This window comes from Mustela putorius, unplaced genomic scaffold (assembly GCF_011764305.1).
Source record: "Mustela putorius furo isolate JIRA1106 unplaced genomic scaffold, ASM1176430v1.1 tig00000083_pilon_pilon_pilon, whole genome shotgun sequence".
In the NCBI taxonomy this organism is placed as follows: domain Eukaryota; kingdom Metazoa; phylum Chordata; class Mammalia; order Carnivora; family Mustelidae; genus Mustela; species Mustela putorius.
The window spans coordinates 12,972,831-12,988,561 of NW_025421273.1; the positions used below are offsets into that span (position 1 = coordinate 12,972,831).

The window sequence follows — 15,731 nt, forward strand, 5'->3', positions numbered from 1 at the left end:
TGGGGAGTAAAAGGTTGGGGTGATGGTAGGGGCTCTGAATGGCCAGAGGAGCCAGGCTTGCACCCCATAGGGTTGAGGGGTGCCCTCGGGGCACCCTCATCAGTGAGGCCCAGAACCCAGGTCCCTTTGCCAGCCTTGGGGGACTCCCTCAGTCCCTACACCCTCCATGCCCAGCCCACCCTTGGGGGGCTGACTGGGGGGCCCCAGCCTCTAGCCCTTCTGTCAGAGGACCCTCATGATTCTTCCCTCCCAGGGTGTCGCTTTGGGACTTTTCCCCATTTCTTTTTTTGTAATTCAGTAAAGCTTGTACCTGCCGCAAAACTCAAATGACGCCCACGTGAACGCTGCGTAACAGCCCTAACAGCCGCTATCCTGCCCTCATCTCTGAGGAGGGAGCAGCCCACTGGCCCGTGTTCCTTGGCCCGTGTTCCTTCCTGCGGAATTCCTTGTCTTGCAGCTCTGGAGACCAGCAGCCCCAGACCAAGGTGCCTCAGGGCTGCACTCCCCTGAAGGCTCCAGGTGGGACCCAGCAGTTAGCTCTAGTCCTGGGAAGAGCGGTGGACTAGGGGCTGCCATCCTGCCCGTGCTGTCTCTGCCTGTCCCCATATATCTGTCTCTTCTCAGACTGTCTTTTCTAGGAGCACACAGGTTCAGCTACTCCAGTGTGACCTCAGCTTAACTGATGACGTTTTCAATGACTCTGTCTCCAAAGCAGGTCCCACTCTGAGCTACTGGGAGTTAGGACCTCAACCTAGGAATTTTGGGGGGGATACAGTTTGGCCCATAACAGAGTGTGTGCTAACGAGTGTGCATGAACACATCTTTGAACAGTACTTACTGGTGTGCATGGACCGGTGTGTACCTGCCCCCTCCATTTACACACAGGCTATGCCTTCCTGCTGCCTTCCCCCAGCTGATGCCCATCCCAGATCCCTGGGGGAGGACTGGGAATCAGGAGCACCCCTCCCGTCCCCAGCACAGATGAAGAGGCTGTCCTGAGTAACAATATCAGACTGACTCCCTTCTGGTCTGCATGCAGGTCTCAGGTTTTTCCATTGCAGTCAGTTATCTCAGTGTCCTCTGCCCCTTGGTCTTTGTGGGGGGAGGGGAGGGAGGTTCGGGGGACATTGTGAGTGGTGAAGCCCCAGACAGGGTCTGCCCAGAGCTGATCCGGGAAGTGCTCTCGAGCATGAATGGTGAGGAGCATGGCTGGTGAAGAGTGGGGCTGCCCCCCCCCAACAAGGTAACTGAGCGGGGCATGGGGTGGCAGGGCACAAGCATGCCTGCCAGGCCACAGGCATCCATCCCAGGACCAAAAAGGGGGGAGTCAGTCTGGTCAGACTGTGGGGTTCCTGTGCAGGTTGGTTGAGGTTTCCAGAAACTTACCTCCAGCTCCTGGGAAGAGGTTCCCTCCGCTGTGGCCACAGCCCTTTGTTCTAGCCCCATGTCTTCAAATCACTTCCAATCAGGGTCACGGGCAGCCCAAGCTGTCCCAAGGTTCCCAGTGGTGTGGATAACTCAGCACAAACCTCTGCTCCACTGTGGGAACCCAAGCCTGCTTCCCCATCAGATGCTCTTCAGATGAGCTCCAGACAACCCTGCCTCCCCCACCCCAGCCTTAGTGACCACAACAGCGTGTCTTTACTGAGGCTGGAAACAGCGGCATCCAGCAAAGTGTGACTATGGACACAGAGCCCACGTCCCAGGAGGAAGATTTTCCTTCCTTCAGAAAGGTCACAAGATCGTCTGCCCAGGGAGCGTCTCCTTAGCGCACGTCTCCCCATCCCTGTCCCCATCCCGGGGGTGCCTATGTGCACACCCAAAGGTCCAAAGGAGGAAGTGGTCGCCAGTGAGTCTCAGTGCTGCTCCGGGCCGGCTAGGACCCACATTCACACATTACCCCGAAACAGAAATGCGCTGAAAAAAGAAAGCCGGATGGATGGTTAAAGGGGCGAGGAGATGGGCAGATGCGGCAAAGTAAGGAGAGCAACAATGTGTAAGGGAAGAATCCAGACGGTGGACATTCGGGTGTTCTCCAAACAATTCTTCCAGCTTGTGCATGTTTAAAGGTTTCACAATAAAATGTCAGAGAGAAAATACATCCCTTCATGAGTGAGAGTTCTTGGCAAGGTCCAAGGTCTGCTGGGCAGGGGGAGGGGCACGGGGATCAGGTGGGTGCTTCCTCCAAGAGGTGACACAGCCACCAAGCCCAGGGTAGGGGTGAGCAGAGGCAGAGAAACCAGCTCCGGCCCAGGGCCAGTGTTCCTGGCAAGGCTCCTGGGGCTTGGAGGTGGAGTGGCCTTCTTGGCAAAGCTCTTTTCCCGGGGGGCGGCTTTGTTCAGGGCGCTGACCATGCAGGAGGGGACAGGGGTTGACCAGGGGTTGACGCATCCTTTCATCCATCTGCCTCCCCCACAGCCTCAGGGCTGTAAGTGGGAAGGGCTGGGCCCTTCCGGGGTGCTTCTGTGGGGAGAGGGCATCTTCAGGGCTGGCTTGGGAGAAGTCACCCAGGCTGCGGGAGGGTAGCGGGGTGACGTGTGCAGGTACCCTGCAGAGCAGCCCCCAATGGCCACTGCTCCAGTGCGGAGGACGCCACCTTACTCCTCCCACCCTCTTTCCCTCCACCCCTGCCCTGCCCTCCCCCTGCGGCAGGCACCCTGCCTCCCTCCTCCTCCACCCTGCCTCTCTCCTCCTCCACCCTGTCTCCTTCCTCCTCCTTGGCCCTCCCACCTCCCCAGGAGTGGAACTCTGGGAACCATCCCTTTGACACATTATGAAAATTAGCCTCCTCTTTCCAGTATTTAAAAGGGAGGCTCTCACAAGGAGGGATGCAGCTAGATCCTTTAAAAAAAAAAAGGCAGCCCAAATAATTTTCAGACGTTTGGCCTTTTTTAAAGCAAACATTTTTTTTTTAAGATTTTATTTGTTTATTTGACAGAGAGAGATCACAAGTAGGCAGAGAGGCAGGCAGAGAGAAAAGAGGAAGCAGGCTCCCCACTGAGCAGAGAGCCCGATGCGGGGCTCAATCCCAGGACCCTGAGATCATGACCTGAGCCGAAGGCAGAGGCTTTAACCCACTGAGCCACCCAGGCGCCCCTAAAGCAAACATTTTTAATATACATCCAAGACTTGCCTGCACCATGATCTCCACTTGGCCCAGACCAGCCCCTCGTGGTAGGCAGCACGGGCTGGACTGGCTTTTCAGGGTACGTTCCCTGGGCGGGGTGGGGGGGGCATGACTGGCCCAAGAACACCTTGGAATCAGCAGCTGAGCTGAGTGCCTGATTGCCTCTGGACAGCTTCAAGGACACTTCATGCTGGCTGTGATGTGGGGAGCAGACTGTCTGATCGGCCACTAAGGGTGTCCCGGGCTCTCCCCTCATCCCGGCTCTGGACTGTGCACCAGCTCCCGGATACCAAGACAGGCTGGACCCTCCTTTGTGCTCTGCCAACTCCCATCCACCTGCCCCTGCCATCCCTTCCAGGTGACTCCCCCTGAGACTCAGCTTTAACCCTCTTCTGGCCAAACAGCCTTTAGTGGCTCCCCCTTGCTTTGCAAACTAAGAGCTCTATTCTCCAGCTCTCCGGTGCACAGGCCCTCTTGACTGATCCCAGCTCTCTCCTCCCCTTCATCTCCCTGCCTCTGGGGGCACAGCCACCTTATCTGCTGAGTGACCAGAGAATCACCGCTTAAAGCAACCTGATTTCCCAAACACGTGTCTGTTACAGCGTCACTGATGAACGATGAACATCGGATAAAACCAAGTGCTCATGAGGATGTACAGACATGGGCACTGAGGGAGCTGTTCTGAAGAATCTTTTGATATCGCTGAGCAATGGTGGGTCTCTCTGGACCCTTTAGCCCAGGGGTGCCCTTCTGGACACATGCACCCCTAGAGAGCTCTCAGAAATTCTGGCAGGGGTGTTCTTGCCAGCGACATGGACAATAGCAGAAGTGGGCGGCAAACTGAACGTCCCCAATGGGGCAGCGCCTGCTCCATGTGGCGTGTGCCTGTCTCTTCCTGACCAACTACAGAAGATTACCCAACCCACCATCTGAGGACCCTCTTACTGAGAGATGGGGTCCCAGCCCCTTCGCTGTGAGCCCTGAAGAGCTCTGGGACTACTGCAGTCCACAGAGCACAGAGGAGCGATGCTCTGAATTCCCAGGTCAGACTCTGCAGTGCCTCTCCCTCCGCCCCCCACCCCAGCTCTGCATTTATTCTGGAAACCCAAGCTGTGTGGGAGCCAGGTCACAGGGAGAGGACCCATGTAGGTGTAGGGCTTCCTCAGCAGACTCCAGCCCCAGCCCTCGGATAAATGAGCCATCGCCACCTGGCCCTCAGATGAGTCCAGACTTCATCCTCTATCCCCAAGTTCAAGTCTTCCACTGGAGACAAGCTAGCCCCAACCTGCAGACCCCATGGGCCACTAACAGATCACTGTTTTTCATCACTAAGTTTTGGGCAAACCTGTGACACGGCCACAATAACTGGAACAATGGCATATGGGGCTGTTGGGTTAGAACATAGTGATTTAAAACTGAGGGCAGAGAAATCTTAAATTTACACTTTAAGGTAAAAAGAAAATAAGAGGTAAGGGAGGTTTGGAATGTAAATTAATGTGTAAGAGCTCATATGCAGGGCAGCATGGGGGTGAGCTAAGGACCAATGGGATTGGCGTCAGAGATGAAGGGAGCAAGAGTAAGACAAAATTTGAATTTAAAGGTGGACATTCCCCATGTTGGGTGTAGAGATTATTTAAACATAAGAATGAATACATAAAAGTGGACATTCCCTAAAATTTTTATTTTTATTTTTTTAAGATTTTATTTATTTATTTGACAGACAGAGATCACAAGTAGGCAGAGAGGCAGGCAGAGAGAGAGAGAGAGAGGAGGAAGCAGGCTTCCAGCTGAGCAGAGAGCCGATGTGGGGCTCGATCCCAGGACCCTGGGATCATGACCAGAGCCAAAGGCAGAGGCTTTAACCCACTGAGCCACCCATGCATCCCCCTAAAATTATTTTAAAAAGGAAAAGCTTATTAAGACCAAACACAACAGGTGGTGGCCGGCCACAGTCTGCTGGCTCCCTATCCAAGCTGCTGGGATGATTCCCACCAACACTTCTTCGAGTTAAGGGGCATCTGTGGTGACTGGCCCCAAGCTCTGCAGCTGGGACTTGGGTAATGAGGCTGGGTCTCTGCTCACTGTCCAGCCGAGAAGAGCACTGGGTGTCCTTTGGGACCATTTGCTGGGACTCTGTGGGGTCCGTCTCCCCCCCCCCAACAAGGGAAGGGGAGAGCTGGAGCCGGTAAGAAAGGACAAGAGTAGACAGAGAAGTAAGGAAGGGCAGCCTCATGGAAGCAGAGATGCAGAGAGGGGACTACCGGGAGTCCCTCTGCACGGTGCTTACCGGTGACCAGAAGACTGCGCTCTGGCCCACTTAGTGCCAGAAACCTTGCTCAGGTCAGGGCCCCCAAGGGGCAGTGTCAGTCTGGAGAGAGTGCCGGGACAGGAGAATGTCCTGGGGTTGAGAACATAGAGCCCCTCGGAGCTACCCGCCAGGCGGAAGGCGCAAAGCCTCCACGGCGGTGATCCCGACCTCCGCCTCTGCTCTGCCCGCAATCCTGTCTAGGAACCCGCCTCTCTGCCCACCTCGACGCAGGGCTGCCCTTTGGCTGCGGGGCTCTGGCTCAGGGACCCGCGCAGCACACAGAGGCGGGAGGCCTGGGCGAGCACCGTGCGGCTCCCTCTCCTCCTTAAGGGACCCGGTGCCACAGCGGCAACCATCTGGTCGCTCTCGGAGGACCGCGCAGTGCGCTCGCGCTCCGCCGTTGCAGTCGTGGCGAACCGGTGCCGGCGGTGGAGAAGCGCCCCCCGCAACCCCGGGCTGGACGGCGAGAAGGCCTCGGGCTCCACCGCTTGTGTTCAGCCTACCCCTCGCCTTCCACCGCGACCTTCCTCCGTCCCCCCGCAGAGGCAGTGGGGCGACCCTGGCGAGCCCGGGTGCCTGAGTCCCCCTCCCGGGAGCACCCAGCCTCCCTCGCAAGAGCCTGCGTGGCTGGGTGCTTAGTACCAGAGGTTCATAGGAGAAAAAAACCCAGATCAGAGCCCCCCCCCCCCCCCCGCCCTGGCGCCCAGGGCCACACAGCCTGAGAGCAGAGAGAATCAAAACCCAGACTCCCCAGAAAGCCCCCACTCTCAAGGTGCTTGGAAATAATGGGAATAAACTGGGCACGAACCTCTCAGGCTTGTGGTTCAAGAAGAATGCTGAAGGTGGCCCCAAGACAACTTGCCTAAAATCGGTGGTTATCTGGAAGACACCCATCCTCACAGTCATTGTTTTCTTATCTGGGTCTCTCTCTGGCCTCAGTTTCCTCCCAATTATCCAAAGTGTCCCCCAATTAGACTGTGTGATTAGCCCAGGGTAGCATTTATCAAAGGACTGAGGCTCCCATTTCTTCCCTGGGCTTATCCCCTTGTGGCTCTCCCCTGCCGGAGTTTCTCTTACCCTGGCTGCCCCCAGGGAACAATACTTGGGAGACCCCAACTCTTCCCTAAGACCCCAGCTCTTGTCACTTTTGCTCAGTATCCTTATCTACACAAAGTGGGAAGAGCCCTCATCCCAGTGTCTGCCTCCAGGCTGGGGTGAGTTCCTGTCTTTGACCCTCTTTGCCCCTTCAGGGGCGGTATGTGAGGACCAGAGAAGATGGGCACAGCACCTGCTTGTAGAGGCTGCTGAAATGCACACCCCATGTCGGTCCCAGCTCCCCAGCTCCTGGGCTAGTGAGGGGCTGACAGGGGGGAAGCTGGTTGGAGGCAGGCATGCCAGGAAATGCCCTGGGGACGTGCAGCATCTAAGAGCCTGGCCAGCTTCACCTTGTCCTGGCCTGATCTCTGGGCCTCACCCCTCGGCTCCCGAATCCGACTCCGGGGACGTGGTGCCCACTCTAGACCCAGAGCTCCAGAGTTACAGGCCTGCTAGAGCCACTTACCATCTGGGGCAGTCTCTCCTCTCCTCGCCTCCCTCTGTTTTCCCCTCTGGAAAATGGGGTTGATGCTCCTCCCGGTAGCTGATCGGAAACTTGAAACTATCCAGGCCTGCAGCCCTCCCAGAGAAGGCAGGCAGCACTCGGTTGGACTGGGGGCCCGTGGCTGGCACTGGGGGTCAGGACAGATCTCGCTGAGATAACCCGTGTTAGATGAAGCCCACTCCACCCGCGCCATAGGGCTGCGAGCCTGGTCACAAGGTTACTCCTGAGCGGACACAGCTCCAAGGGTGACGGCTGGGCCGGAATGCACTCTAGTCCCGCGCTCCCTGCTGCAGAAAGGGGAGGAGCCTCCCCACGGGTTCACATCCAGAAACGGAGTCTGAGTGAGGCATGGGGCCTGCCCCCAAGAGCTCCTCGGCCAGGGACAGTGGCCGACGCTCCCCGACTAAGTCCCGGGCCTCCCAGGGAGCCGGTCGCTGGGGAGCCACTCTCACTGTGAGGGCCTTCGGGCGCCAGGAGCGGGGGTAGGGGCGAACATTGCCTTACGTTCTGGTGCTGAGCCTGGGAACTAGAGAGTTCTACGGCACCACATTCAGCGTGGAAAGCATATTTTATTAAATGTAAATATTGAAATATGCCACAGCTTTGCAGCCACAGTCTTGAAACAAATGGCTGTGGCCCAGCCTCTGACGCTTTCCTGGAAGTCCCGGGGTCTTCACGCCCCCCGTGCACACGCACATCCACACGCCCACCCACGCGCGCGCACACCCACGTGCACACACGTACATACCACACTCGCGAGCGCGCGCACAGTTACTCACGCTCGGTCCTACACTCTCCCCGTGGCGAAGCGATTACGGCCACCGCCGGACGGTGATTGGCCCGCCCGCCTTCCTCGGGGCCCCGCGGCCAATGGGCGGCCGCCCGGCCGAGGCCCCGCCCCACCCCCCCCCCCCCCGGCCCGGGCGGCGGGGGCCCCGGGAATGGATCACGCGGGGCCGACCCCGCCGCGACCCCTGGCCCCGGCCTTCCCGCCGCCCGCCCTCGGCCGCGCACCCGCCCGCGCGTCCGGCCCCCGGCGGCGTCTTTCGGGCCGCGGCCGCGCGCCGGCGACCCGCCGGGCCCGCGCCGCCCCGCCCCTGCCGGCCCCTCCCCCGCCCCTCCCCGCCCCCAGCGGGCCGGCCCGGGCGGCGACCAGAGCGGCGACGTGAAAGGCGAGCGAGGCGGCTGTCCGGCCGGCTGTCGGCACGCACCCGCTCCCGGCCCAGCCCAGCCCCGCGCCGAGGCCGCCGCCCGCTCGGCGGGGCCCGACGCCAGCGTTCCCGGCGGCCGCTCCAGGGCCGCCCCGCGCGTGCGCCCGGGAGCCGCGCGCCACAGTCCCCGGCGGGGGCCCGGGACCCCTGAGCAGCGCGCAGAGCCCGACGGGCCCGCGGCCGCGATGCCGGACGAGCTGACGGAGCCCGGGCGCGCCACGCCGGCCCGCGCCTCCTCCTTCCTCATCGAGAACCTGCTGGCGGCCGAGGCCAAGGGCGCCAGGCGCACGGCCCAGGGCGGCGGCGGCCGCGAGGACGAGGAGGAGGACGACGACGACCCGGAGGACGAGGACGCGGAGCAGGCGCGGCGACGGCGGCTGCAGCGGCGGCGGCAGCTGCGTGCGGGCGCGGGGCCCGGCGGGGAGGCGCGGGCGCGGGCGCTGCTAGGGCCGGGCGCACTGGGCCTCGGTCCCCGGCCGCCCCCCGGCCCCGGGCCGCCCTACGCGCTGGGCTGCGGCGCAGCGACGCGCTGGTACCCACCGGCGCACGGCGGCTACGGCGGCGGCCTCAGTCCGGACAGTGAGTGGGGGCACCGGGAGGCGTGGGCGGCCGGGGACAGTGCTCGTGGGCTTTGGGTCCGTCGGAGGCCTTTCGGGGCCGCCCTCCTCCTCGCGTGTAGCGGGGCGGGTTTGGAGGCCCGCTCCTCGGGACAGGGTCACCACACGGCTTCGGCGTCACCCCTCGTCCGCCAGGCTCTGCGGGTCCGAGGGAGGCTGGAGAGCCAGAGGAGAGGAGCCCAGGGACCACGGGCTGCTGAAGCCCAGCGAGGGAAGGGGCATAGAAAAAGACAGGGAAAGACGGAGAGCAGAGAGAGGGTGGGAGAAGAGGGAGAGAGGAAGAAGGAGAGGGCTGTGCGGAGAGAGGAAAGGAGAAGAGGCAGACACAGCAGCCCCGCGGGTGACGGTGAGAAGACCGGGAGGTAAGGGCAGAAGAAGTGAAGACAAAGTAGAGTCCCACCCGGAAGACCCGGAAGCCTGAAGGGGCTGGAGTAGAGGGAGCCACTGTTGGGGGGCTGGATAGTAGAGGGGGGAGCGTCTGTGCCCCCAAGACCCCATCTCTTGAGAGTTGCAGACTGGGGCTCAGAGGCCTCCCTCTTGGTCCTCCTGGGCAAGAAGGGAGCCGTTCTGAAGCCCCCAGACCCACCCCCTCTCTCTTCCTTTTCTGCCCCTCCCCCTCCCTTGCCTTTGTTCCTTGCTGAGGGCTCAGATGCTGGGAGTGGGGGTTCTCAGCCCCAGAGCTGCTCACCCCTCTTGCCCTGAGTTCTGCTCGCTCTGCCCGGGCTCACCGAACCCCTTGGGGACCTGCCCTTTGGAGGAAAACCCCTGGGAAGAACACCAGGAAGTCATTGGAACGCTGGCCCCCAGGCCTGGCCATTACCCACCGCCCCCCCAACACACATACTGTAAAGCCAGTGTGAGGACTGTTCCAGGTTCTTGCTCCAAAATCCGTTAATGTGTGCTGGGGGGTAGGTGGCCAGACCCCTGTCGATAAATTCCCCACCTAGATCGGGAGTGATCCTTCTGCCAAGGGATCCACTTCCCAGAACCCATACCCAGAAAAGTCTGGGATTTCCACCCCTTTCACGTACACTGGATCAGGGCTCTAGCGTTTCCCTGAAATCAAGTGACCATATTTCGTGCCCCCCCCACCCCAGGAATGTTTCTGAGAAGGTCTGGCAGGGTGAGCTGTGATCTCCACCTTGCCCCAGGTTCCCCTGCGCCCCCCCCCAACTCCTGAAGATGGGGCTTCTTATTTCGTGCAATGCGGGTTAGGGTCCAGGTTTGCCACCGAAGCTGGCAGGCCTAGAGTGGTGTCTTGGGGTAGTGCATGGGCCTCTGTGAGTCTGGGCGCTTAGGGTGCTGTGAAGAGACAGGCTTCTCCTGTCTGGTAGCACATAGGCCGGACTGGACCAGACTCCCCATCAGGCACCCAGAAGGCTCACACCACCCAGGGTTGGACAGGGGCACACACATGACTCCACACACCCCCAGGGGCCCGAGCCACACATACAAGCTGAGCTTTGTGGGCACACCTTGTAAACACTGATGTTGCCGGCAGGCCCTGGCTTCCGAGGGCAGGGGCTGCAGGGGCCAACCTCCACTTAGACCTACCAAGGCTTGGCACAGGGTGGGGGGGAAGGTGGAGGGACTCAAACCAAGGGGAGGCTGAAGGGCATGCTGACCCTGACTGGCCTGCACCCCGCACTCTGGGGGGGGTGGTGCAGGAATATGGATGTGCACCTGGCAGCCTCCTTCACCTGGAGGCACCGTCCCCATCCCGTGCCAGTCCTGGGGGACATCTCCTTACTGTTGGGAGATCAGGTGGAGCCCGGCATTTGGAGCACAAGCTCGGGAACCCTTGGAGGCCCTTCTTTAACCCCAAGCCCCCAGGCTCAGCCAAGGCTGCAAGAACGGTGGGGATGCCCTGCAGATGCTGTGTTTCTGCGGACCCCCGTTTGTACTTGTGCTGGGGAGAATGGACAGGCAGGCCTCTGTGGGTGTCTGGGTGAGGGGTGCAGGAAGTGGAGAGGGAGTGGGGATCCCAGTGCCACCTGGAGTTTTGTTTGGGGACTGTTTGCATGCATTTATTCTCCTTCCCAGGGCTATTTCTGTGCAAGCGGGACTTTTTGCATCTGTCCGCATATGCAGGTGGCTAGGGAGGGTCACTGCAAGTCTTCGTTTCTGTGTTTGGGGGGCTTGGCATAGGGCTGGGTGCTGGGAGTCAGGGTGCCCTTGTTTGTATCTCCGATGTCAGTCTTTCCTCCCGGGCCCTGTGCCGCCTACAATTCTTCGTCGTGTTCTTCGTCATGTTTCAGTGCGGAAACACTGGTTTCGAGAATCTCTTTTCTGTGTTTCTGTTTGCATTTCTGTTTCTTTTCTTTCCTCTCTCCCCTCTCGTCCCCTGGTGTGTATGTGCAGCCCTGAGCCAGGCTGTGTTGCCAGCCTGCTGGTTTGTAGTACTGCTCACCTCCTCTCGCCTCTCCCTTTCTCCATCCCTGGGTGAGCTCTCCAGGCAGCAGCGCGGGGATACGCGGGGACCAGTTTTGTTGGCAGCTGTGGGAGAGGCCGCGGTTTGGGGGAGCGGCCAGCCACAGTGATTGGGTCTGGGGATCAGCCCCAGAACCAACCGTGTGTCCCTCTCTCCCCTGCAGCCAGCGACCGGGACTCACCGGAGACCGGCGAGGAGATGGGCCGAGCGGAGGGTGCCTGGCAGCGGGCCCCCGGGCCGGGAGCCGTGCAGCGAGAGGCGGCGGAGCTAGCGGCGCGGGGCCCAGCGGCCGGCTCGGAAGAGGCGGCCGAGCTGGCCGAGGCCCCCGCGGCGGCGGGTGAGGCGCGCGGCGGAGTCGGCGTCGCTGGCGGTCGCAAGAAGAAGACGCGCACGGTCTTCTCGCGCAGCCAGGTCTTCCAGCTCGAGTCCACTTTCGACCTGAAGCGCTACCTGAGCAGCGCGGAGCGCGCCGGCCTCGCTGCCTCCCTGCAGCTCACCGAGACGCAGGTCAAGATCTGGTTCCAGAACCGTCGCAACAAGTGGAAACGGCAGCTGGCCGCAGAGCTGGAAGCGGCCAGCCTGTCACCGCCGGGTGCGCAGCGCCTCGTCCGCGTGCCGGTGCTCTACCACGAGAGCCCTCCGGCCGCAGCCGCCCCCGGCCCCCCGGCTGCCGCGCTGCCCTTCCCGCTAGCTCCCGCCGCGCCCGCGCCGCCACCGCCGCTGCTTGGCTTCTCCGGGGCCCTCGCCTACCCGCTGGCCGCCTTCCCGGCAGCTGCCTCCGTGCCCTTCCTGCGGGCGCAGATGCCCGGCCTGGTGTGAGCCCCACCCGCTGGGCCCACTGCCTGGGTCCGCTGGGGACCTCTGGGGCAGCCCAGGGAGCGCGCTGGGGGAGGGCCCCTCTGCACCAGATCGCAGGCTGCACAGCAGACCCGAACCCTGTCTTAAACTCGTCCAGAATGTAACAGAGATGTCGTCCACCGCGGCACCCAGACAGGTTGGACCTGTGGCAGGGAAGAGGACATCCAGGAGAGACACTGTGCCCTGCGGCCGGCAGCTCTGGCAGGACAGTCCTCCACTGAGGAGCAAGTTCAGCCACCTCCCACTGCCCCACTGCGGCCAGCCAATGCCCAGGCCCACTCCACCAAGGCCAAGAGGCTGTCCAAGGTGCTTCAAGGTGACTGCTCCCCAGCACGGCCCCCACCCCACATACATGTCCCTTCCCAGGACCGTGCAGGACCCCGACAGCAGGCTTCCAGAGGACTGTGACCAGCCTCAAGGCCTTGGCAGTCGGCCCTACGGAGGGAGACCTCCAGGGCAAGTGCCCCTGCACAGGGGAAGGGGCGAAGACCGGCCAGTGGCCCCAGCGTCAGAGTGTCCCTTCACAGATAGGGCCAGGCTGGGGCTTCTCTCCTGGGCCATGGCCTCCAGTTCTTCTGGTGAAGACTTTTTTAAAAAAACAAATCTACTTATTTGCATACGGAATAAAAGGGACGTTTTCTGGACTGTTTCTGCTGCTTTGTGATCACTGGGGCGGGGCCCCTCCTCTGCTAGCAGGCCACCAGGGGTCCTGTCCATCCGTCAGTCCATCCTTCCTTCCTGGAGCTCTTTCTGTGCTGACCAAGGACCGGTGGCAAGGTGGAAAGGGCAGGCAGGAGTCCGGGTCTGGGGACTTCTTGCTTTAGCCCCCATATCCCGGGAGGCCCAGCTGGTCCTCCGGGGGACTTTGCCGCAGGGAAGGTAAAGGGTTGGGGGAGAGAAGGGGGCTCTGTGGCCTGTGTCCCACCATTCTGGGACCTCCATGAAACCTAAAAGCCATGAGTCAGGTGGAGGTGGAGCCCATTGCCTCTGGCACAAGGGGCTGTTGGCTGTGGCTGTGTCTGTGTCTGTGTGGGTCCCTCCATCCACAGCCCCTTTGTTGATGGCCATCTCTAACCGTGTGGGTTTTTCTTTTGGCTCAAACAAAACATGGACACTCCTAGCAAGGTCAGTGGGGAATGGTGCTCTCCAGCCTCTCAGTCCCTGGGCCATCTACAATCTCTGGCAAGCTCCACGGTGGGGGGGGGGGGGGAGATCCAGGTCGGTGGGCAAAGCCCCAGCTCGGGGCCAAGTTTGTGGGTTCAGAACAAAAGCTTATTCCAGTAGTCTGGATTATATGATGGCCATTCAGGCTCTGTCCACCCCAAGATAGGCTGTTACAAGGTGACTACAGGGTCCCCTGCAAAGGGGGAGAGATGAAGGACCCTCTGTGGTTATGCTTCTCCAGTTGGGGAGAGAGGTCATTTGGGGCTAGAAATTTGGGTCCCTTCTAACAGAATTGAGCCCCCCCTGGAAACCTGTGTCTGTCCCTCAGCTTCTGGCTCTTGGGCTGAGATGTAGTGACCGGCCATACCAGGGGCTCCGTGCTCTCAGAGGTGGCACCAGACAGCCCAGGAAAAGGTGCCAAGGGGGTCTACCCTGTGCTGGTGGTCCATCTGTCTGTCTGGAACATCCCGAGCCTGAGGGCCAGCCAGCTCCCAGTGCCCGGAGGCCAGGCCTGGAAAGTGGGGCCTCCTGGAGGAGGTGAGCCCATGGCTTGGGAGGTCCTTGGCCTCTAAGTCCTTGCCTTCTGGCTTATGGTTCCCTCTGCATAAGAGAGATTTCCGGGCTCCCTCCCCCCACACCTAGCCCCTAACCCCACAGGTGCATTCCCTTGTGGCCACCTTGGCCTTCCTTGGGCCCTTCAGGGGCCAGCTGTCCTCCTCTTTGGGCTGGTGGGGGAGCTGCCCCACACTGCTTTTCTCCAAACTAGGTTTTACTGAACTTTGGGAGGGACTTCTGATCTGCTTCAATTAAATGAATTTCCTGCTAGTTATTTTCCAAGGGTGTGGCTTCTGGTCAGTAGCCAAGCGGGACACGGGGGTGCCCAGGAGGCCCCTCCAAGGGCAGCACCAGCCCATCTTCCCCTCTCTGCTCCCTCCCACTCTCCCCACTCTGCTGTAGGTAGGCCTCAATGTTCCTGCTCCTGCCTGGGGCCCCACCTGGGGCCCTTCCCCTCTGTTCTTCTGGTGCTTTCCTGGTGGGCTCAGGCAGAAAGCAGTCATCCAAAGGACGCCAGCCCACCTGGGCAGAGGCCTCCGGGGCCAGCGTGGGTCTTGCTGGATGCTGCCATCCCCTCTGCCCCCTTTCTTTCATGCCAGGCGTGTTTGGGAGCTCTGGGGAGCACCCTCTCCAGGGTACAGAGAAGAAATGGTTTTTGCGAACAGTTAGGGTCACGGGGACTCAGACGGTACAGTGAAAGCCCAGGTCAGAGATATTATCACTAGGAGACAATCATTTTATTTAACTGTTTATGGCTGATGTGGGTACAGTCCCCAGGTAGCCTGGTGACCCTGCTGACCACAACTCCCCACTGAGCTGGTGTGGCTAGGGTCCCAAGGTGGGTCACCCTAGGCAGTGCCTGCGGGGGGCCACAGGTGTGGGAGAAGGGGAAGGAGAGTGCACGTGCTGAGTCTAGGAAATCTGTTCTGTCTCCTGGGAAGCCAGCCAGCCCAGGGACCGTCACCCTCACTGGCCACCCAGCCTGTCTGTCACCGCATCAAGGGAGGAAGGGTCTGTAGCTGCAAATTCGGGCAGGATTTGGACGAAGGGCTGTCTTTCAATGGAGTAGTGAAAAGTTGATCTGTAGAGAGGCTTTCTTGCCTGTGGGCTCTGAGGTCTGTGGATGGAGGTAGCCAAGAGGTAGAAAGAAGGGCTGTGTCGGCTGTGAGGGAACAGCTGGGGTCCAGGAGTCTAACTTCAGAGTCCAGACCTGGGTTAGGCCAGCTGGGCTCTGGAAAGCTGGCTCCCCTCACCCCCCATTCTGAGCCAGCACACTGGGTGTCCTGGAAGGGGTGCCACAAAGCAAAACAAAGCACAACTCACAGCCCAGGAAACCCTAGAGGGCGCGCAGGTCCAGGCTGGGGATGCGCTGGCCCCAAGCTCCAGCAACATCCATCACCAGGAACCCAGGGCTCAGCGACCCTGCTCCTGGCAGATGATGAATATCTTCCATCACTTTCCACCACACCTGCCCTGCCCCCTCTAGAACCCACCAACCTCACCTCCTCCTTCAGTGAGGTCCAATTCCTGCTACAGTGGACTGGTGGACTGTGCTGGGGCTGCTGGTTGCAGAGTCCCTGAGCCTAGGCAGGGCTGAGGGGCTCTGGAAACCTGGGGCAGGCCCACCTCAGCCCAGGCTCAGCCCCACTCCCCTCAGTGACTTTGAGCAAATCCCTCCTCCCCTCCAGGCCTCAGTTTCCCCACGATAGACCTATGTGAAGATGGTGGTCTATAACCTGTAAGTGCTTCCCCTTCTCTGATCTGAGCAAGGTGCCAAGGTTCCTGTGACCAGGGCCATAGGGACACCCTCGCAGAGATGTGCAAACACGGGATGGGATGGGGAGCAACCCCCCCCCCCAA

The 15,731-nt window shown here is 60.7% G+C and overlaps 1 protein-coding gene across 1 annotated transcript; it reads left to right on the forward strand.

Moving 5' to 3' along the window:
* Window positions 1–8,147: 8,147 nt before the first annotated feature.
* On the forward strand, window positions 8,148–12,796 carry HMX1 (H6 family homeobox 1). The gene is made up of 2 exons (XM_004772371.3): window positions 8,148–8,825; window positions 11,458–12,796. Exons 1-2 carry the CDS (start codon window positions 8,432–8,434, stop codon window positions 12,111–12,113), a joined length of 1,050 nt encoding a protein of 349 aa, XP_004772428.2. The 5' UTR covers window positions 8,148–8,431; the 3' UTR covers window positions 12,114–12,796.
* Window positions 12,797–15,731: the final 2,935 nt, after the last annotated feature.

Excerpts from the sequence above, each read along its gene's own strand:
- HMX1 (XM_004772371.3), top strand. The coding sequence starts at position 8,432 with ATGCCGGACGAGCTGACGGAGCCCGGGCGCGCCACGCCGGCCCGCGCC. Across the intron at positions 8,826-11,457 it reads CGGCGGCCTCAGTCCGGACA|CCAGCGACCGGGACTCACCG; the intron begins GTGAGTGGGGGC and ends TCTCCCCTGCAG.